This window comes from Gobius niger (assembly GCF_951799975.1).
Source record: "Gobius niger genome assembly, chromosome: 5".
Classification (NCBI taxonomy): Eukaryota; Metazoa; Chordata; class Actinopteri; order Gobiiformes; family Gobiidae; genus Gobius; species Gobius niger.
Window position 1 is genome coordinate 39,805,618 of NC_136856.1, and position 22,756 is coordinate 39,828,373.

Here is a 22,756-nt window from a genome sequence, read left to right on the forward strand (position 1 = left end):
AAAATTTTTTTCAAATTTTTTTTTTATTTTATTTTATTTTTATTTTTTTCTCTCAAAGCAGACTTGTGTTATTTCACGGCGCTGGGATTATTTTCCCTTCACATTTCTCGTGCCACGGCTCATGCTTTGGCCTGACATAAAAACAAACGGCGCTGTGTGATGATGTCATCAGGCCGCGCTGCTCAGTTTGCTTGCGCAGGTGTGAGGGCCGGCCAGCAGGGGGCAGGTGTGAGGGCCGGCCAGCAGGGGGCAGGTGTGAGGGCCGGCCAGCAGGGGGCAGGTGTGAGGCCAGCAGGGGGCAGGTGTGAGGGCCGGCCAGCAGGGGGCAGGTGTGAGGGCCGGCCAGCAGGGGGCAGGTGTGAGGCCAGCAGGGGGCAGGTGTGAGGGCAGCAGGGGGCAGGTGTGAAACAGAGACCTCTCCTTTATCGAGGCAATAAAAATAATGACGTCACAATGTCAGGTGGAGGGCGGGGCCAATACAACTCTATGGGAGAAATACAGCTTTTGTGAGAAATCTCCAAAACGAAAATTGTCAAATGTTTTTCCTCATCAGTATTTGACAGTGACTGGATTCACAAACCTGACGTATTATTTTCATGTCTGAAAGTCCTTTCTATTGACCAACATCACACTCATGTTTTTGAATATTACCACTTTTGGACGCCTTTCAGAGAAAAGTGAAGATATTACAGCGCGGATGTCGAACTACTCCAGGTATTATTACGCCTTACAATATAGTTCCCCTTTTTATCCGCTTAGAAAATCCACATTGTTTAGTTTTGTGTAATTATACTTTATAGTGGAACACTTCACGTAACCATGTTTAAATAGGGAAAACGTGGAAGAGCTTGGTAGCTTCTATCTTCACCAGGGCTGAAGCAACTAATCGATTACTAAAATCAACTATTTCAGTAATGGATTAATCGTTTTCTAGTAAACACAGACTTAAATAGAGCAAAAATGACATGACAATTATGTATTTTGGATGAAAACCTACTTTGTTTTTAAAGTGAGGGTCTGCAGTGTTTTGTACAGTGTAAATTTCATAAATATCTGTCTTTGTCTCGTCCAATCAGAAGCAGAATTAGCACAAAGAGCCTCCTACAAACGTTTACTTTAAGTTTACTCCATCAACATGTCCTCAAGCGGCGCCACTTTAGCTTATGTGATAAAAAAAAAAAAAAAAAAAATTCCATGCACCTTTCACAGCCAAGCGACTAATCGATTAATCGTAAAAATAAATAGTAGATTAATCGATTACCAAAATGATCGCAGCCCTAATCTTCACCTGTTTTGGAGCTATAGAAGAGATGACGAGAGGCTAAATGCTAACGCCGTCTGCGCTGTGTTTACGTGACTGAAGGGGAGACAGGTACAAATGAACTTGTCTAAGCTAAGAACATATCTCAGTGTGTAAAAACGGTGGCCTGTTCCTTTAAGACAAACACATGGAGGTAAGAATGTCAAACCTTTGTGCAATAACGACTCACGGAGGGCGAGAGAACGAGGGAAAATATTCTCCGCTCAAATCTGATGTTTAGTCGATTGATTTGTGTAAAATGTCCGATGTTCATTTGCACCGACATGTCGACACTGCAGCGTTTCTCTGTCGGCCTGAAAACGGCTTTGTTTTCCTGTAGTGACTGATTTTATGTGGACTTCTCCAGCCCCATGTTAACACATAGGAGAAAAGGGGCGGGAACAATTCATGGCGACGCCCACGCGAGCCTCCGGAATAAGGTGGATAGCGAGACGCTTATGGAGCCTGCCCCCATTTGCTGCTAGGCTTCCTGCAGCCAACAGCGATGCTACGTCCATGCTTTTCACAGTCTATGGCTATTTGTTTTTTGTAGAATTATGTAGGCTAATGTTCCGATTTCTCACGGTGTGACCTGGGCGGGGGGGTCACGAACCCCTTTTACTGTTATAATGGGGGTCGCGGCTCCCAAAGGTTGAGAACCACTGCTATAAACTATCCCAGTTCCTTAGGTCCTTGTGGTGGGAAACATCTTTGACCACAGTCAGAGGCTGAGACTTACATCTTCGGTCACAGAGACACGGATGAACTGATTGGCCAAGGTTTGTACTTGAGGGAGGACGGCCAATTCATCTGAGGTCATCTGCACAGGAAAAAGAGGGGAAAAGAACCTCATTATTCTGTATCTATTCATCCTTATAAAGACAAGCAAGAGGACATGAGGAATTGCAACTTTATAGCTTCTTTAAACCATAATCCCAGTCATGTTTGCACCCTTCATTACAGAGGCAGTGCGGGGTATAGACGGCGGCGCTCACCGAGGCTTGTGACACCATGTGGTGCCTGAGCAGCTCCTGCAGCTTGTACTTGGCCTGAAACAACAAGAGGATCCACGGAAATCAACAGACGAGACACAGGAGAAACAGGAGCTCAGGATTCCTCGCAATTACAGTTTGTCTGTAGAGCTGTTCAAAAAAGAGTTGCCGTTGAGAGCAAAAGGTATAATACTGTATGTAGCACAGTATTCATCAGTATTCATCATGTATCTACATATAGAGCTATCAAACTAAAAAACAAACTCCTGTCTCTGAACAGAGGATTAGGCCAGTCCTAAAACAACAGTTCATTTCTCCTGAGTAATGAGACACTATCATAAGGCTTCTCTACAAACTGAAATAGTAAAAAAATAAAAATCACAGGAAGCACCTGGCAATCTTCAAAATACACGCCCACTTCTAAAATCTCACCCGTTGAGAAACAATTTTGTGAAGCAGTAGCATAGACCAAACTGCACCCATGTTCCCTCTTCTGTTTATTCCTTTTAGAGCTTGTTAGAATGTTGTTGTCTCATTAAGGGGAGACACTACAGGCAAAACTCACTTTTTTTCAGTTTTCAGGTTTTGGGCCAAATCGGTCTCTGAACATACAAGCTTTCACCCGGAAACAGAAAATATGCCTAATCTTCACAATAACATGTTTAAATATTGCGCTGATTCAATGTTCCCCCATAGACTTATATGGGAGAACACAATTTCAAGGGCCTTTTTCTCCAAACACATTTTTCTGTCATTGTGGCGACACTATGTCCACGTCAGTCGGACCTAAAGACTTCACATTTTCCAGCCTTGGACTGAACAATATTTGGAAGATTTTTTCAGAGGGATTTTTTATTATTTAATCCCTTAAGCCTCATTTATTTATTTTTTCATCAATTTTTTATCCATTCTTTGTCCTTTTTTGTCAATTTTTTTAAATCATATTTTTGTCACATTTTTGTCATTTTTTCGTAATTTTTTTTGTCACATTTTGCCACATTTTTGTCATTTTTTTGTCAAATTTGTGTCACATTTTTGCCACTTTTTCATCAATTTTTCGTCACTTTTTGTCAATGTTTTCTCACTTTTTCGTCACATTTCCACCATTGTTTTCGTCTCAGTTTTGTTGCTATTTTCACACCTTTTTTCCAGAAGCTTTTGGACTGGGGTAAAGCCAAACTCCATTTTTTTTATCAAATTTTTGTCATGTTTTTGTAAAAAAAAATTGTCCCATTTTTGTCCCATTTTTTGTCATTTTTCGTCATTTTTTGTCACATTTTTGTCATTTTTCGTCATTTTTTGTAATTTTTTTATTGAGTTTTGAATGAATTTTCCACTAAAAAACAGCTTATTTTAAAATTAAACAAGAAATCCTAAATCCCCTCTGAGAAAGTCTCGGCAACTCATTCATCAAAAAAATGAAATAAATTTGAATGTAGCTCAATCCATTATTCAGATTTCGTCGCCGAAAAGATGGGAAATTTGGGGCATTTTTAGGCATAAAACACCTTGTTCTGATATGAAAAGATAAAATGACAGAAAACTTGCCATGTATTTCTTTCCTCACATTTATGCCAGTGATCGACAGCAACAGCTTCAAATTGATATCTGTAAATATACATTTTTTTCCCTATTCACCTGCAGTGTCTCGCCTTAAATAAAAAACACACCTGGAGCTGTATTTCACCCACTTGTGCATCTTTGAGCTATCTTTGAATCTTCCACAGAGGCTATTTTTAGCACCGTGGCGAAACCTCCTCCTGAGAGGCTGCGTATCCAGGAACGGCTTTACTCACTTAATCCCTTTATCACAAAGTATACAGTATATATATTTTTCTCTTCATTGAAACAGCTGTACAGCAATGGGGAGCAGAAGGAGGGGCTTACTGGGAGATTGCGTGAAAATCAGGAAGTGAAACTTGTGTATATTTCTGTTTCAGCTCTTCTAACCAACAAAGTTTAAGAAAATGGTGATGTGTTTGCGATTATTACCAAACATCTGCAAAATCCTTCTAAAGAGTAACTTAACACCTTTTTTTTTGCTGATAAACGGTCTACATGGTTGTTGAATACATGTCCCAGTCAATATTGTGACATTTGGTGCAAACTTGTTCAAAATCTCACTTTTGTTTCTATAATTGCAGGGTTAGCGCCTCTACTGGTTTCACGCAGCAACTGCATTTGATATTTTGTGGTTGGAGGAGAGTGTGTCCACGGCGTCCAGAAAACGTCATCAGTTCTGCCCGTGGTTCTGCCTCTGTGCCTCTGTGGCCCCGCCCACACACGCCTCTGTGGCCCCGCCCACACACGCCTCTGTGGCCCCGCCCACACACACGCCTCTGTGGCCCCGCCCACACACGCCTCTGTGGCCCCGCCCACACACGCCTCTGTGGCCCCGCCCACACACGCCTATGTGTCCCCGCCCACACACGCCTCTGTGGCCCCGCCCACACACGCCTCTGTGGCCCCGCCCACACACACGCCTCTGTGGCCCCGCCCACACACGCCTCTGTGGCCCCGCCCACACACGCCTATGTGTCCCCGCCCACACACGCCTCTGTGTCCCCGCCCACACACGCCTCTGTGGCCCCGCCCACACACGCCTCTGTGGCCCCGCCCACACACGTCTCTGTGGCCCCGCCCACACACGCCTCTGTGGCCCCGCCCACACACACGTACATTTACAACAAACGACGTAATAAATATTTCTGCTGGTGTTTTATTCAGCTCACTTGGGAGAGTAGTATTATTTAGCCTTAGCCGCGATGCTAACTTATAGTTTTGGAGATTCTGGAGGTTTCATACTGAGCTCATGAGTCAAACCAGTAGATGGCGCCCCTGCGATGCTCACACTTCGGCTGAAGTGCAGAGAAATAAATCCCTTAGAAAAGCTCCTGTGCGATGCTCTCTCTCTGTTCGCAGTCACTGACAGCGAGCGAGTCGTCTACCGGCGGCCATCTTTATTTTTTCGTAGGATAGTTGCTACATCAAGCAATCACAAGCAATGAGAGTGCACCAACTATCCTACAAAAAATAAACCTTGCGCACAGTCGTGACAGCGGTAACAGCCGTCCGTCAGGCCTGTCAGATCGAGGGGCGTGGTCTGAGACTGTCGACAGAGCAGACCCCGCCCACACACTCACCCCCCTCGCCTCCCCCAAAGCCTCCGAGACCACCCCTTTCTCAGCAGTTTTTGACTTTAGTTTGTGGGTGGTGTTTAGTTACTCTTTAAACACTGACCAGCGGAGAGCAAAGAGCGGTTCTTACGTTGTTGAGCATGTGAAGGATGCTGCCGTCTCGAGCAGCGTCTACTGCTTGATTGGTCGGGACAAACACGGTCAAAGGCCCAGGTCCTCTGAGGGGCAGTGGGGCCCCGCAGTTCTGCAGCCAAGCGTTCGAGAAAAGAGAGGACACAGAACTTAAAACCACATAACTATGAAGGTAAGAGCCAGCCAAAACGGTACTCACGTCCACCAGAGACAGGAAGCGGTTAAACTGATCGTCTTTTCTCAGAATCTCATCGATTGTTAAGTCAGCAAACTGCAAACAATAGAGAGAGTTATTATTAGAGGATTTTTGTCACTCTTTTTGTGGCTTTTTTGTTGCTTTTTCATTACTTTTTTTTTCTGTCTTTTCGTTTCGTTTTCATCACGTTTTTGTCACTTTTTTGTTGTATTTTTGTCATGTTTTTTTTACTTTCTTGTTGTGTTTTTTGTTGCTCTTCCGGCACATTTTCATCATAGTTTTTGTTGTATTTTTGTCATGTTTTTTTTTACTTTCATGTTGTGTTTTTTGTTGCTTTTCCGGCACATTTTCATCATAGTTTTTGTTGTATTTTTGTCATGTTTTTTTTACTTTCTTGTTGTGTTTTTTGTTGCTTTTCCGGCACATTTTCGTCATAGTTTTTGTTGTATTTTTGTCATGTTTTTTTTACTTTCTTGTTGTGTTTTTTGTTGCTCTTCCGGCACATTTTCATCATAGTTTTTGTTGTATTTTTGTCATGTTTTTTTTACTTTCTTGTTGTGTTTTTTGTTGCTTTTCCGGCACATTTTCATCATAGTTTTTGTTGTATTTTTGTCATGTTTTTTTTTTACTTTCTTGTTGTGTTTTTTGTTGCTCTTCCGGCACATTTTCATCATAGTTTTTGTTGTATTTTTGTCATGTTTTTTTTACTTTCTTGTTGTGTTTTTTGTTGCTTTTCCGGCACATTTTCATCATAGTTTTTGTTGTATTTTTGTCATGTTTTTTTTTTACTTTCTTGTTGTGTTTTTTGTTGCTTTTCCGGCACATTTTCATCATCGTTTTTGTTGTATTTTTGTCATGTTTTTTTTTTACTTTCTTGTTGTGTTTTTTGTTGCTTTTCCGGCACATTTTCATCATCGTTTTTGTTGTATTTTTGTCATGTTTTTTTTCACTTTCTTGTTGTGTTTTTTGTTGCTCTTCCGGCACATTTTCATCATAGTTTTTGTTGTATTTTTGTCATGTTTTTTTTTTACTTTCTTGTGTTTTTTGTTGCTCTTCCGGCACATTTTCATCATAGTTTTTGTTGTATTTTTGTCATGTTTTTTTTACTTTCTTGTTGTGTTTTTTGTTGCTCTTCCGGCACATTTTCATCATAGTTTTTGTTGTATTTTTGTCATGTTTTTTTTTTACTTTCTTGTTGTGTTTTTTGTTGCTTTTCCGGCACATTTTCATCATAGTTTTTGTTGTATTTTTGTCATGTTTTTTTTCACTTTCTTGTTGTGTTTTTTGTCGCTTTTCCGGCACATTTTCATCATAGTTTTTGTTGTATTTTTGTCATGTTTTTTTAACTTTCTTGTTGTGTTTTTTGTTGCTTTTCCGGCACATTTTCATCATAGTTTTTGTTGTATTTTTGTCATGTTTTTTTAACTTTCTTGTTGTGTTTTTTGTTGCTTTTCCGGCACATTTTCATCATAGTTTTTGTTGTATTTTTGTCATGTTTTTTTTTTACTTTCTTGTTGTGTTTTTTGCTGCTTTTCCGGCACATTTTCATCATAGTTTTTGTTGTATTTTTGTCATGTTTTTTTTACTTTCTTGTTGTGTTTTTTGTTGCTCTTCCGGCACATTTTCATCATAGTTTTTGTTGTATTTTTGTCATGTTTTTTTTACTTTCTTGTTGTGTTTTTTTGTTGCTTTTCCGGCACATTTTCATCATAGTTTTTGTTGTATTTTTGTCATGTTTTTTTTTTACTTTCTTGTTGTGTTTTTTGTTGCTTTTCCGGCACATTTTCATCATAGTTTTTGTTGTATTTTTGTCATGTTTTTTTTACTTTCTTGTTGTGTTTTTTGCTGCTCTTCCGGCACATTTTCATCATAGTTTTTGTTGTATTTTTGTCATGTTTTTTTTACTTTCTTGTGTTTTTTGTTGCTTTTCCGGCACATTTTCATCATAGTTTTTGTTGTATTTTTGTCATGTTTTTTTTACTTTCTTGTTGTGTTTTTTGTTGCTCTTCCGGCACATTTTCATCATAGTTTTTGTTGTATTTTTGTCATGTTTTTTTTACTTTCTTGTTGTGTTTTTTGTTGCTCTTCCGGCACATTTTCATCATAGTTTTTGTTGTATTTTTGTCATGTTTTTTTTTTACTTTCTTGTGTTTTTTGTTGCTTTTCCGGCACATTTTCATCATAGTTTTTGTTGTATTTTTGTCACGTTTTTTTTACTTTCTTGTTGTGTTTTTTGTTGCTCTTCCGGCACATTTTCATCATAGTTTTTGTTGTATTTTTGTCATGTTTTTTTTTACTTTCTTGTTGTGTTTTTTGTTGCTTTTCCGGCACATTTTCATCATAGTTTTTGTTGTATTTTTGTCATGTTTTTTTTACTTTCTTGTTGTGTTTTTTGCTGCTTTTCCGGCACATTTTCATCATAGTTTTTGTTGTATTTTTGTCATGTTTTTTTTACTTTCTTGTTGTGTTTTTTGTTGCTTTTCCGGCACATTTTCATCATAGTTTTTGTTGTATTTTTGTCATGTTTTTTTTTTACTTTCTTGTTGTGTTTTTTGTTGCTTTTCCGGCACATTTTCATCATAGTTTTTGTTGTATTTTTGTCATGTTTTTTTTTACTTTCTTGTTAGGCCCGAGCGGCCTGGCAGGGCTCGGGCCTATTGTAATTGTACGGCAGTGCGCGGAGCGCACTGAAGAAAGACGTGCGCGTAGCGCACGTCCCGAAAAGAGCGCGCAGCGCTCAAGAAACAGAGCGCGGAGCGCTCCCCATGTAAGACAGTAATAGGGGGGACTCCCGGCACCACGCCCTGTCCGGTGAAATAGGCGTGTGCCGCGAAAGCGGCACATTTGTAACTGCTCGTGTGAAAAAAGGTGAAAAATCCAGTGAAGGCGCAACATTGACAAGAAAGTAGTCGATGACGAGCGCAACGCGCTCGTCATCGACCATGGCCACTCCCCAATGCCCAAAACACTACTAGAGTGACTCAGGGCATTAAGGCCTATCCAATGATATAGGTGTTTGCCGCGAAAGCGGCATATTTGTAGTTGCTCACAAAAAAATATGAAAAAAAAACGCATTAAGAAACATTGACAAAGAAGAGGTAAAAAACGAGCGCAACGCGCTCGTATTTGAAAATGAACCTCACGGGTGGATTACTGGACGTGAGACCTTTCCGAAAATAGGAAGATGCGCCGCCGAAGGCGGCGCCATATTGTTATTGTAAGGGTTTTTCTTATTATTAGGCCCGAGCGGCCTGGCAGGGCTCGGGCCTATTGTAATTGTACGGCAGTGCGCGGAGCGCACTGAAGAAAGACGTGCGCATAGCGCACGTCCCGAAAAGAGCGCGCAGCGCTCAAGAAACAGAGTGCGGAGCGCTCCCCATGCAATAGACAGTAATGGGGGGACTCCCGGCACCACGCCCTGTCCGGTGAAATAGGCATGTGCCGCGAAAGCGGCACATTTGTAACTGCTCGTGTGAAAAAAGGTGAAAAATCCAGGCAAGGCGCAACATTGACAAGAAAGTAGTCGATGACGAGCGCAACGCGCTCGTCATCGACCATGGCCACTTCCCAATGCCCAAAACAGTACTAGAGTGACTCAGGGCATTAAGGCCTATCCAATGATATAGGTGTTTGCCGCGAAAGCGGCATATTTGTTGTTGCTCGCACAAAAATATGAAAAAAAAAACGCATTAAGAAACATTGACAAAGAAGTGGTAAAATACGAGCGCAACGCGCTCGTATTTGAAAATGAACCTCACGGGTGGGTTACTGGACGTGAGACCTTTCCGAAAATAGGAAGATGCGCCGCCAAAGGCGGCGCCATATTGTTATTGTAAGGGTTTTTCTTATTATTAGGCCCGAGCGGCCTGGCAGGGCTCGGGCCTATTGTAATTGTACGGCAGTGCGCGGAGCGCACTGAAGAAAGACGTGCGCGTAGCGCACGTCCCGAAAAGAGCGCGCAGCGCTCAAGAAACAGAGCGCGGAGCGCTCCCCATGCATGAGACAGTAATAGGGGGACTCCCGGCACCACGCCCTGTCCGGTGAAATAGGCGTGTGCCGCGAAAGCGGCACATTTGTAACTGCTCGTGTGAAAAAAGGTGAAAAATCAAGTGTAGGCGCAACATTGACAAGAAAGTAGTCGATGACGAGCGCAACGCGCTCGTCATCGACCATGGCCACTTCCCAATGCCCAAAACACTACTATAGTGACTCAGGGCATTAAGGCCTATCCAGTGATATAGGTGTTTGCCGCGAAAGCGGCATATTTGTTGTTGCTCGCAAAAAAATCTGAAAAAAAACGCATTAAGAAATATTGACAAAGAAGTGGTAAAATACGAGCGCAACGCGCTCGTATTTGACAATGAACCTCACGGGTGGGTTACTGGACGTGAGACCTTTCCGACGATATAAATATGGGCCGCCGCAGGCGGCGCTATATTGTTATTGTAAGGGTTTTTCTTATTCTTATTATTATTATTTTTCTTCTCCCCCCCCCGGAGGCCGTTTCGGCCACTTCCCACTGATGAAAAGTCCTGAATTTTTGCCCAAAATTCAATTAGGTGAAAAAAAAAACTTTCACATCTCCAAATTTTAAAAATTCAAAAAAATGGCGCGTCAGCGCCCCCTGGAAAAACGACGTTAACATTGCGGCCTATGGCCAGACCCCCCAAAATCCCGAAAACGCCGAAAATTTTAGTTCGTCGTAGACGAAAAAAATTCGGCACAGTGATTGGTCGCGTGAAGCCGAGAAAAAAAACATATTACGCGGTTGCTAGGCAACCATCTGTATGGCGGCCATATTGGCTAGAAGAGCGACCTGGCGCCGAAGGCGCCTTTTCGTGCCCTCGCATTTGAACGAACTCGTCCTAGGGCGTTGAACGCAGCGACTCCCCGGTCGCTCCAGATCATCTACACATGTGGGGCATTAAAAGTTATTAAAAACTTTCTAATAGGATTTCCGGTTTTGTCATGGCAACGCCATGAATTTGGCGTTCGTTTTTGGCGTTCGCCGTCGCCTTCGAAGAGTCATAACTCGCACAAACTGTGGCCGATTTTAGCGTAACTTGAATCGTTGGTCGAGTCGTCGGCCCCGGATGTTTTGATATAGGAATTTTGAAAATGGGCGCGATAGCGCCCCCTGCAGAGCACCAAATAAAAATCAATAGAGAAAAAAAGTGAACTTTGTCGTAGACAAACAAAATTTGGTACAGACATCCGTCACGTGACCCCGATCAAAAAGTAAATTATGGCCACGCCCATTTTCCCACCGTGTTGCCATGGCAACGACCCGAAATAAAGTTTGGCGTAGCCAAACCAAAATTGGTACACACCTTCGTCATGACCGTCCGAACAAAAAAGTACATTACGTGGTTGCTAGGCAACAAACAGGAGGTCGGCCATTTTGTGAAATATTGCGTGATCTGGCGCCGAAGGCGCCGTTTCTTGCCTTTGCTCTTTTATAAACTCAACCGAGGGTGGCAGCGTCATTTTAACCACGTACGGCGCGGCAGCGCCCCTCGGTTATTGCGGTGGCGTGCGACGGCGTGCGCCAACCGGCCAACGCCGCTCGCGAGGGCCTCTAAATGCCGCTTGCGGCTTTAATTATTATTATTTTTCTTCTCCCCCCCAAAATCCACTTTCCCACCGACGAAAAGTCCTGAATTTTTGCCCAAAATTCAATTAGGTGAAAAAAAAAACTTTCACATCTCCAAAATGCAAAAATTCCAAAAAATGGCGCGTCAGCGCCCCCTGGAAAAACGACGTTAACATTGCGGCCTATGGCCAGACCCCCCAAAATCCCGAAAACCCCGAAAATTTTAGTTCGTCGTAGACGAAAAAAATTCGGCACAGTGATTGGTCACATGGAACCAAAAAAAAAAAGATATTACGCGGTTGCTAGGCAACCATCTGTATGGTGGCCATCTTGGCCAAAAGAGCGACCTGGCGCCGAAGGCGCCTTTTCGTGCCCTCGCATTTGAACGAACTCGTCCTAGGGCGTTGAACGCAGCGACTCCCCGGTCGCTCCAGATCATCTACACATGTGGGGCATTAAAAGTTATTAAAAACTTTCTAATAGGATTTCCAGTTTTGTCATGGCAACGCCATGAATTTGGCGTCCGTTTTCGGCGTTCGCCGTCGCCTTCAAAGAGTCATAACTCGCACATACTTTGGCCGATTTTACCGTAACTTGAATCGTTGGTCGAGTCGTCGGCCCCGGATGTTTTGATATGGGAATTTTGAAAATGGGCGCGATAGCGCCCCCTGCAGAGCAACAAATAAAAATGAATGGGGAAAAAAAGTAAACTTTGTCGTAGACAAATGAAATTTGGCACAGACGTCCGTCACGTGACCCCGATCAAAAAGTAAATTATGGCCACGCCCATTTTCCCACCGTGTTGCCATGGCAACGACCCGAAATAAAGTTTGGCGTAGCCAAATCAAAATTGGTACACACGTGCGACGTGACTGTCCGAACAAAAAAGTACATTACGTGGTTGCTAGGCAACCCACACAAAGTCGGCCATTTTGGGAAATATCGCGTGATCTGGCGCCGAAGGCGCATTTCTTGCCTTTGCTCTTTTATAAACTCAACCGAGGGTGGCAGCGTCATTTTAACCACGTACGGCGCGGCAGCGCCCCCCGGTTGTTGCGGTGGCGTGCGACGGCGTGCGCCAACCGGCCAACGCTGCTCGCGAGGGCCTCTAAATGCCGCTTGCGGCTTTAATTATTATTATTTTTCTTCTCCCCCCCAAAATCCACTTTCCCACCGACGAAAAGTCCTGAATTTTTGCCCAAAATTCAATTAGGTGAAAAAAAAAACTTTCACATCTCCAAATTTCAAAAATTCCAAAAAATGGCGCGTCAGCGCCCCCTGGAAAAACAGCGTTAACATTGCGGCCTATGGCCAGACCCCCCAAAATCCCGAAAACCCCGAAAATTTTAGTTCGTCGTAGACGAAAAAAATTCGGCACAGTGATTGGTCACATGGAACCCAACAAAAAAACATATTATGCGGTTGCTAGGCAACCAACAGTATGGCGGCCATATTGGCCAGAAGAGCGACCTGGCGCCGAAGGCGCCATTTCGTGCCCTCGCATTTGAATGAACTCGTCCTAGGGCGTTGAACGCAGCGACTCCCCGGTCGCTCCAGATCATCTACACATGTGGGGCATTAAAAGTTATTAAAAACTTTCTAATAGGATTTCCGGTTTTGTCATGGCAACGCCATGAATTTGGCGTTCGTTTTTGGCATTCGCCGTCACCTTCGAAGAGTCATAACTCGCACATACTGTGGCCGATTTGAGTGAAACTTGAATCGTTGGTCAAGTCGTCGGCCCCGGATGTTTTGATATAGGAATTTTGAAAATGGGCGCGATAGCGCCCCCTGCAGAGCACCGAATAAAAATGAATGGGGAAAAAAAGTAAACTTTGTCGTAGACAAATAAAATTTGGCACAGACATCCGTCACGTGACCCCGATCAAAAAGTAAATTATGGCCACGCCCATTTTCCCACCGTGTTGCCATGGCAACGACCCGAAATAAAGTTTGGCATAGCCAAACCAAAATTGGTACACACCTTCGTCGTGACTGTCCGAACAAAAAAGTACATTACGCGGTTGCTAGGCAACCCACACAAAGTCGGCCATTTTGGGAAATATCGCGTGATCTGGCGCTGAAGGCGCATTTCTTGCCTTTGCTATTTTATAAACTCGACCGAGGGTGGTAGCGTCATTCTAACAACGTAGGGCGCGGCAGCGCCCCCCGGTTGTTGCGGTGGCGTGCGACGGCGTGCGCCAACCGGCCAACGCTGCTCGCGAGGGCCTCTAAATGCCGCTTGCGGCTTTAATTGTGTTTTTTGTTGCTCTTCCGGCACATTTTCATCATAGTTTTTGTTGTATTTTTGTCATGTTTTTTTTTACTTTCTTGTTGTGTTTTTTGTTGCTTTTCCGGCACATTTTCATCATAGTTTTTGTTGTATTTTTGTCATGTTTTTTTTTACTTTCTTGTTGTGTTTTTTGTTGCTTTTCCGGCACATTTTCATCACAGTTTTTGTTGTATTTTTGTCATGTTTTTTTTTACTTTCATGTTGTGTTTTTTGTTGCTTTTCCGGCACATTTTCATCATAGTTTTTGTTGTATTTTTGTCATGTTTTTTTTTACTTTTTTGTTGTATTTTTGTCATGTTTTTTTTTACTTTCTTGTTGTGTTTTTTGCTGCTTTTCCGGCACATTTTCATCATAGTTTTTGTTGTATTTTTGTCATGTTTTTTTTTACTTTTTTGTTGTATTTTTGTCATGTTTTTTTTTACTTTCTTGTTGTGTTTTTTGCTGCTTTTCCGGCACATTTTCATCATAGTTTTTGTTGTATTTTTGTCATGTTTTTTTTTACTTTCTTGTTGTGTTTTTTGTTGCTTTTCCGGCACATTTTCATCATAGTTTTTGTTGTATTTTTGTCATGTTTTTTTTACTTTCTTGTTGTGTTTTTTGTTGCTTTTCCGGCACATTTTCATCACAGTTTTTGTTGTATTTTTGTCATGTTTTTTTTTACTTTCATGTTGTGTTTTTTGTTGCTCTTCCGGCACATTTTCATCATAGTTTTTGTTGTATTTTTGTCATGTTTTTTTTTTACTTTCTTGTTGTGTTTTTTGTTGCTCTTCCGGCACATTTTCATCATAGTTTTTGTTGTATTTTTGTCATGTTTTTTTTACTTTCTTGTTGTGTTTTTTGTTGCTTTTCCGGCACATTTTCATCATTGTTTTTGTTGTATTTTTGTCATTTTTTTCTACTTTCTTGTTGTGTTTTTTGTTGCTTTTCCGGCACATTTTCATCATAGTTTTTGTTGTATTTTTGTCACGTTTTTTTTACTTTCTTGTTGTGTTTTTTGTCGCTTTTCCGGCACATTTTCATCATAGTTTTTGTTGTATTTTTGTCATGTTTTTTTTACTTTCTTGTTGTGTTTTTTGTTGCTTTTCCGGCACATTTTCATCATAGTTTTTGTTGTATTTTTGTCATGTTTTTTTTTTACTTTCTTGTTGTGTTTTTTGTTGCTCTTCCGGCACATTTTCATCATAGTTTTTGTTGTATTTTTGTCATGTTTTTTTTTTACTTTCTTGTTGTGTTTTTTGTTGCTTTTCCGGCACATTTTCATCATAGTTTTTGCTGCTATTTTGATGCTTTTCTTTTAAGCTTTTAGATTTGGGTAAAGCTCAGTTAAATTGATAGTGACCCTGGTTTTGTAAAGTTTTCACAGGTTACACTTCCCAGATTTCTGCAGCGAATCAGAGTCAAGCATCCTCCCGTGTCGACCAATGAGACGAGCTTTTCCTGTTAAACCAGCCTGTCAGGTCCAATCAGGAGGGAGGGGGGAGGGGCTTGATGGTTTACTTTTGAAAATTCTGTTCCTGCTCTCCTCGTTTTGCAAACTAAGAAGGGCTTTCTGGTCCAAGAAGGGAGGAGTTTACTTTCAAATTTCACTCTCCTCACTTTGCAAACTTACAGACTATCACTTTAAGGCGGGGGGTAAGAGGTTAAGGAGAACATTGAGGGGCCAGATGGGGGGCCCTTCTGTGCTCTTCCAGAATGCACATGTGGCCAGTCCGCCCCTGAACACAAATGGAAACAGTCCAACAGAGACAGTGCATTTCTTCATAGTCTCCAAAACACCAGAACACCAGCTTTTGTGCGGTCAAGTCCACATTAGCCACAGTATCATGTTTGGATAATGTGGGGAAATGGTGATTTTTAGCAAATGTTATATTTTATAATGCTATTGAATGTTTTTGATGAGTTTAATCTACAGTGGGGCAAAAAAAGTATTTAGTCAGCCACCATTTGTGCAAGTTCTCCCACTTAATAATGACAGAGGTCTGTAATTTGCATCATAGGTTCACTTCAACTGTGAGAGAAAGAATGTGAAAGAAAAATCCAGGAATTCACATTGTAGGATTTTTAAATAATTTATTTGTAAATTATGGTGGAAAATAAGTATTCGGTCACTTCAAACAAGGAAGATCTCTGGCTCTCACAGACCTGTAACTTCTTCTTTAAGGGGAGACACTACAGGCAAAACTTAATTTTTTCAGTTTTCAGGTTTTGGGCCAAATCTGTCTCTGAACATACAAAAAAAGATGGGAAATTTGGGGGCTTTTTAGGCATAAAACACCTTGTTCTTATATGAAAAGATGAAATGACAGAAAACTTGCAATGTATTTTTTTCTCACATTTATGCCAGTGATCGACAGCAAAAGTTTCAAATTGATATCTATAAATTTAAATTTTTTCCCTATTCACCTGCAGTGTCTCGCCTTAAGAAGCTCTTCTGTCCTCCACTCGTTACCTGTGTTAATGGCACCTGTTTGAACTGGTTATCTGTATAAAAGACACCTGTCCACAGCCTCAAACAGTCAGACTCCAAACTCCACTATGGCCGAGACCAAAGAGCTGTGGAAGGACACCAGGAAAAGAACTGTAGACCTGCACCAGACTGGGAAGAGTGAATCTACAATAGGCAACCCCGGGCAACGAAGGACTGGCTCCGTAAGAAGCATTTGAAAGTCCTGGAGTGGCCTAGCCAGTCTCCAGACCTCAACCCCATAGAAAATCTGTGGAGGGAGTTGAAAGTCCGTGTTGCTCGGCGACAGCCCCAAAACATCACTGCTCTGGAGATGATCTGCAGGAGGAATGGGCCAAAATACCAGATACTGTGTGTGCAAACCTGGTACAGACCTATAGTCATCGTTTGACCTTTGTTATTGCCAACAAAGGTTATATTACAAACAGTGTTAATTTTGACAACATATTTTATTTTAGTTTTAGTTTTAGTCTTTTGACTAAAATGTAATTTAATTTTAGTCAAGATTTAGTCAAAAAAAACTTTTCAATTTTAGTCTAGTTTTAGTCGACTAAATTTAAGACTAATTTAGTCGACTTTGCATTTATAATATTTAGTATAATTAGTGCTGCAACTAACGATTATTTTGGTAATAGATTAATCTACCGTTTATTTTTACAATTAATCGATTAATTGCTTGGTTGTGAATGGTGCATGAAAATTGTGTTTTTTCATTTATTTTGAATCACATGAAGCTAAAGTGGCCTCTCTTGAGGACATGTTGATGGAGTAAACTTAAACTGTTGTAAAGTGTTTCTGTAGGATCTTAGTGCCAGTTCTGCTTTATTCATTGGATGAGACACAGACGGATCTATGAAACTTTCAATGTACAAAACTCTACAGACCCGAACTTTACAAACAAAGTAAGTTTCCATCAAAAATAAAAAATGTCCATGTAATTTTTGCTCTTTTTAAGTCTGTGTTTACTAGAAAACGATTAATCGATTACTAATAGTTGACAACTATTTCAATAATCGATTAGTTGTTTCAGCCCTAATTATAATCATATTTAATGTTGTTCCTCTGCTTCATGTTTCTGCTCCACATGAACAAAGCTCAGAGCTGATCCTTTAACAGAGAATTTACATGATCTGAGGCTCTTTCAGACGCTCAATACAAGTTTGGATGATTTTAGTCTCTCCTTTTCATTTTTATTTAGTCTTATTTTAGTCGACTCAAATATCTGGACATTTTAGTCACAGTTTTAGTCTCATGAGAAACTTTTAATTTAGTTTTAGTCGTCAAAAATATCACTTTGACTAAAATTAAGACTAAATATTTTAGTCGACGAAATTAACACTGATTACAAAGTATTGAGTTGAATTTTTGTTATTGACCAAATACTTATTTTCCACCATAATTTACAAATAAATTCTTTAAAAATCCCACAATGTGAATTCCTGGATTTTTCTTTCACATTCTGTCTCTCACAGTTGAAGTGAACCTATGATGAAAATTACAGACCTCTGTCATTATTTTAAGTGGGAGAACTTGCACAATTGGTGGCTGAATAAATACTTTTTTGCCCCACTGTATGTGCTTTAATCGGTTCACACGCACATTGCCGTAACAATAACCCATTTCTTGCTCTTGCTCTTGCTCTCTATGTTGGCCCGCCAGAGGGTGACCTACTTTTGCGCTGCATCTGGTTAATACTAACTCTTAATCAGTCATTCTCAGTGGTGTTTATGGCTGCAGTACACTTTTTAACCACCAGCGTCAAATTGGCTGCCTGAAGTGTTGCCTTGGCACATTCACGTATTTCTGAGTAATCTGTAAAAACTCTGATGGCGGCCATTTTAGGGATAGGTTTGCCTGAGTCCTCCTAGGAACGCCCCCACCTCCTGGAGACGCCTCCGAGCTTTGGTCACCAGCCGAGTAACCAACCACTGCTCCTCAGCAGAACCCCCTCCCCACTGATGCCACAGACAGCGTGTGGAGGGGGCGTGTCTAAAGGCTCAGAGGTTCTTAAAGAGACAGAGGCCTATTTCAAGACATTCACTACAGCCATTTTGAGAGAGACATTTTATACAAGGCAGTTATTCTAATTGACTGCATTTACAGACCAACAGAAGGTTTGTCATCATTGTAGTGAGATATAGACTGGTGCTGTGGGACTGAAAAAAGCTGAATACTTTAATATAGAATGTGCAGTTACATATATGGTATGTATAATAACCCCCTTTAAGCTCGTGCATGACGGCAATTTGGACAGTGCAGGATTTTAGAGGCAGTTGTGGTGAACAGGTCTGAGCTCCTTCTACACATTAGGACATGGCTGGAACATGTAGGGGAGGAAAATACATAATTTTAACATTTTTAAACTCTGTATAGTCCCTTTAAACTTAACTGTTTAACCCCTTAACTCCCGCCTGAACCGAGCACATTTTCTCCAGTTCGGCTTTACCACAATCCAAAAGCTTCTGGAAAAAAGCTGTGAAAATAACAACAAAACTGAGACGAAAACAATGTTGGAAATGTGACAAAAAAGTGACGAAAAATTGATGGAAAAGTGGCAAAAATGTCACAAGAAATTGATCAAAATTTGACAAAAAAATGACAAAAAAATTACAAAAATAATAATAAAAAAAAAAAAAATGTAATAAACTGAAGAAAAAATGACAAAAAATTACAAAAATTTGATTTAAAAAATGTAATAAAAAATGGAAGAAAAAATGACAAAAATTTGATTAAAAAATGTACAAAAAAATGACAAAAAATGTAAAAAAAAATAACAAGAATGTGACAAAAATGGAAGAAAAAATGTAAAAAAAAATGACAAAAATTTGATTAAAAAAATGTAAAAAAAAACTGAAGAAAAAATGACAAATGACAAAAAAATGACAAGAATGTGACAAAAATGGAAGAAAAAACTGAAGAAAAAATGACAAAAATTTGATTTCAAAAATGGAAGAAAAAATGGAAGAAAAAATGACAAAAAATGACCAAAAAAAATGACAAAAATTTGATTTAAAAAATGTGACAAAAATGAGTTGAATACCTCTCGGTTCAGGCGGGAGTTAAGAGGTTAACTGTGTTTAAACTGATCTTACGGAGTCAGATCTGATGTAAATTTAGAGTTGTAACATTTCCCGTGAAATCGCCCACAGTAACCTGACGTACAGATAAGGCGTGAGGTTTAAGACACTGGAAGCGGCACCTTGTCGTTGCGTGAGGGCCTGTGCATGGAGCTGATCATGGCGCGGTCGATGACGTGGATGATTCCGTTTGCCGCAGGATGGTTTTCACTGAGCACCGTGTAGATAACGCTGGGGTCGTCCATCAGGATCAGCTTCTACGGGAAAAACACGACACACACACAAGGCTGAGAAGGACACAGGGCCTCATTTCCTAGGAGTGTTGTTTTTCTCTTTTTAATTCATGCAGTCCTTGTATTTGAAGAGTTTGGTGGTGCTGGTGTTACAGGGTTATCTATTGCTTGGTTAATCCTGGTGAATCGTGTGAGGCGCCAGTGTCAGGCGTGTGTGCTTCTTAGGGAGGAAGAGGAGCAGAAGAGGAAGGGCCTGGAGGATAAGATGGCCGCTGTGAGCAGAGAAACAGAGGCTGCTTCCGAAACGGGCAGATTGCTAAGAGCTCTTACGCCAAACCGGATGTGCGTCAGCGTCCGCCATGGCAAGTTGCCTCCGAATTGGTTTGTCAGTTAGGAAGTAGTTAGGAAAAGGAGCCTTGATGCTAACTATCATGGCCACTTTAGCATAGGGACCTCTGGTGCTAACTATCATAGCCACTTTAGCATAGGGACCTCTGATGCTAACTATCATAGCCACTTTAGCATAGGGACCTCTGATGCTAACTATCATAGCCACTTTAGCATAGGGACCTCTGATGCTAACTATCATAGTCACTTTAGCATAGGGACCTCTGATGCTAACTATCATAGCCACTTTAGCATAGGGACCTCTGATGCTAACTATCATAGCCACTTTAGCATAGGGACCTCTGATGCTAACTATCATAGCCACTTTAGCATAGGGACCTCTGATGCTAACTATCATAGCCACTTTAGCATAGGGACCTCTGATGCTAACTATCATAGCCACTTTAGCATAGGGACCTCTGATGCTAACTATCATAGCCACTTTAGCATAGGGACCTCTGATGCTAACTATCATAGCCACTTTAGCATAGGGACCTCTGATGCTAACTAACCAGTGATTAGGAGCTATGTGCCGTCCCATAAGCCACTGCGCCAAACCCCCCCCACCCCCCTCGCCCCCACCCTCGAGTGATTCATGCGCAACCACTGTTGATTGACAGGAGCACATTTAATAATAAAAATAATAATAATTAAAAAGTAAGATTCTGCACAAGCCAAACTTTATAAAAGTGATAAATCCATGTTGTCGTCCCCACAGCTCAGTCACATGTCAGTGTTAAAGAGGAAACTCAGGAAACAGATTAAATGCTTTTGTTTTCATTTAGTAGAAACTTAAGCCACATGGATCATTTGCTGCTGTAGCTTTAAGAAACAGCTGTTGAAATAAAATAACACTAAAGGGAAATGTTTGGATCATTTGGATTTATTTTTCTCCTTAAATGTCTTTGTTTGGACACTATGTTGTTGCTGGACACTGTACACTAGGGGGCGACATGCACTTTTGTTTGGCCTGCACTCCACCAATAACTTTAAAGAAGAAGAAAAGCAGCTGTTGGTGATGTCACTTCCCTTTCCCCTGTTTAAGGACGGACGGATTGTGCAAATGCTGCTGAAGCTCTAGTTCCCAAACTGCACAGATCTAACAGTCGACCCATGAAAGGTTAAGGAGTTAGTTGCTAGTGTTAGTGCTTAGAGGCTATGGCTGGTTCCGAAACGGGCAGATTGCTAAGAGCTCTTACGCCAAACCGGATGTGCGTCAGCGTCCGCCATGGCAAGTTGCTTCCGAATTGGTAAGACAGTCAGGAAGTAGTTAGGAAAAGGAGCCTTGATGCTAACTATCATAGCCACTTTAGCATAGGGACCTCTGATGCTAACTATCATAGCCACTTTAGCATAGGGACCTCTGATGCTAACTATCATGGCCACTTTAGCATAGGGACCTCTGATGCTAACTAACCAGTGATTAGGAGCTATGTGCCATCCCACAAGCCACTGCGCCAAATCCCCCCACCCTCGAGTGATTCATGCGCAACCACTGTTGATTGACAGGAGCACATTTAATAATAAAAATAATAATAATTAAAAATTAAGATTCTGCACAAGCCAAACTTTATAAAAGTGATAAATCCATGTTGTCGTCCCCACAGCTCAGTCACATGTCAGTGTTAAAGAGGAAACTCAGGAAACAGATTAAATGCTTTTGTTTTCATTTAGTAGAAACTTAAGCCACATGGATCATTTGCTGCTGTCGCTTTATGAAACAGCTGTTGAAATAAAATAACACTAAAGGGAAATGTTTGGATCATTTGGATTTATTTTTTTCCTTAAAGAGTAACTAAACACCAAATCCACTTTTTTTTGCTGATAAACGGTCTAAATGGTTGAATAGAGTTAGCTACATGTCCCAGTCAATATGTTGACATTTGGGGCAAACTTGTTCAAAATCTCACTTTAGTGTCTAAAACCGCATGGTTCGCGCCCCCTACTGGTTTCACGCAGCAACTACATTTGATATTTTGCGGTTGGAGGAGAGTGTGTCCACGGCGTCCAGAAAACGTCATCAGTTCTGCCTCTGTGCCTCTGTGGCCCCGCCCACACACGCCTCTGTGGCCCCGCCCACACACGCCTCTGTGGCCCCGCCCACACACGCCTCTGTGGCCCCGCCCACACACGCCTCTGTGGCCCCGCCCACACACACGCCTCTGTGGCCCCGCCCACACACACGCCTCTGTGGCCCCGCCCACACACGCCTCTGTGGCCCCGCCCACACACGCCTCCGCCTCCGTCACGTAGCAACCAGGACACGCGTCTCGCACACACCGCCTGAGCTCATGAGCCAAACCAGCAGATGGCGCCCCTGCGATGCTCACACTTGGGCTGAGGTGCAGAGGAATAAATCCCTTAGAAAAGCGACTGTGCGACGCTCTCTCTCTGTTCACAGTCACTGACAGCGAGCGAGTCGTCTACCAGCGGCCATCTTTTCTTTTTTTTTTCGTAGGATAGTTGCTACTAGTGATGCGCGGGTTGCGGGTTCCACCGTCGTCTTTACAGCAGGTTTTTGGCGTAAATATACGTCGGATTTTCATAAAACAAGCAGCGTTTTGCAGCTCGTGATCCAGAGAACGCGTTTGTGAAGCTCAGGTCTCCTGTTTCCACCGTATGTGCGACTGTGTGCGACTTCGGTTAGGCCGACCTCTGCTCTTCCTCTCTCCCTCTTGCCCAGCGCTCTTCAGAGGGAGAGAGAGAGAGCGCGCGCGATGACACGCCGGTGCTGTTCATACGGATCATATTTGTAACGCGTAATATTTAATGGTTACGGGGCGGGTTGTAAAAATAGAACAACGTTGCGGGGCGGGCTGGGTCGGGTTAGAACCTGCCCCAAATGCGGGACCCGCGGGTTGAAAAAAACCCTGACCCGCATCACTAGTTGCTACATCAAGCAATCACAAGTCATGAGAGTGCACCAACTCTCCTACGAAAAAATAAACCTTG

The 22,756-nt window shown here is 41.8% G+C and overlaps 2 protein-coding genes across 2 annotated transcripts in view; one reads left to right on the forward strand and one right to left on the reverse strand.

The window, feature by feature from the left end:
* The window catches only part of LOC306962771 (uncharacterized protein), a 1,040,752-nt gene that overhangs the window by 626,084 nt on the left and 391,912 nt on the right, over positions 1 to 22,756 (forward strand). The window lies entirely within an intron of this gene.
* The window catches only part of stab1 (stabilin 1), a gene marked incomplete at both ends in the record, with an annotated part of 107,347 nt that overhangs the window by 68,147 nt on the left and 16,444 nt on the right, over positions 1 to 22,756 (reverse strand). Inside the window, 5 exons of the mRNA XM_079557080.1 lie at positions 2,040 to 2,120; positions 2,296 to 2,349; positions 5,560 to 5,673; positions 5,761 to 5,832; positions 19,307 to 19,441. Coding sequence (XP_079413206.1) covers positions 2,040 to 2,120; positions 2,296 to 2,349; positions 5,560 to 5,673; positions 5,761 to 5,832; positions 19,307 to 19,441 — 456 coding nt within the window. The remainder of the gene's footprint in view (positions 1 to 2,039; positions 2,121 to 2,295; positions 2,350 to 5,559; positions 5,674 to 5,760; positions 5,833 to 19,306; positions 19,442 to 22,756) is intronic.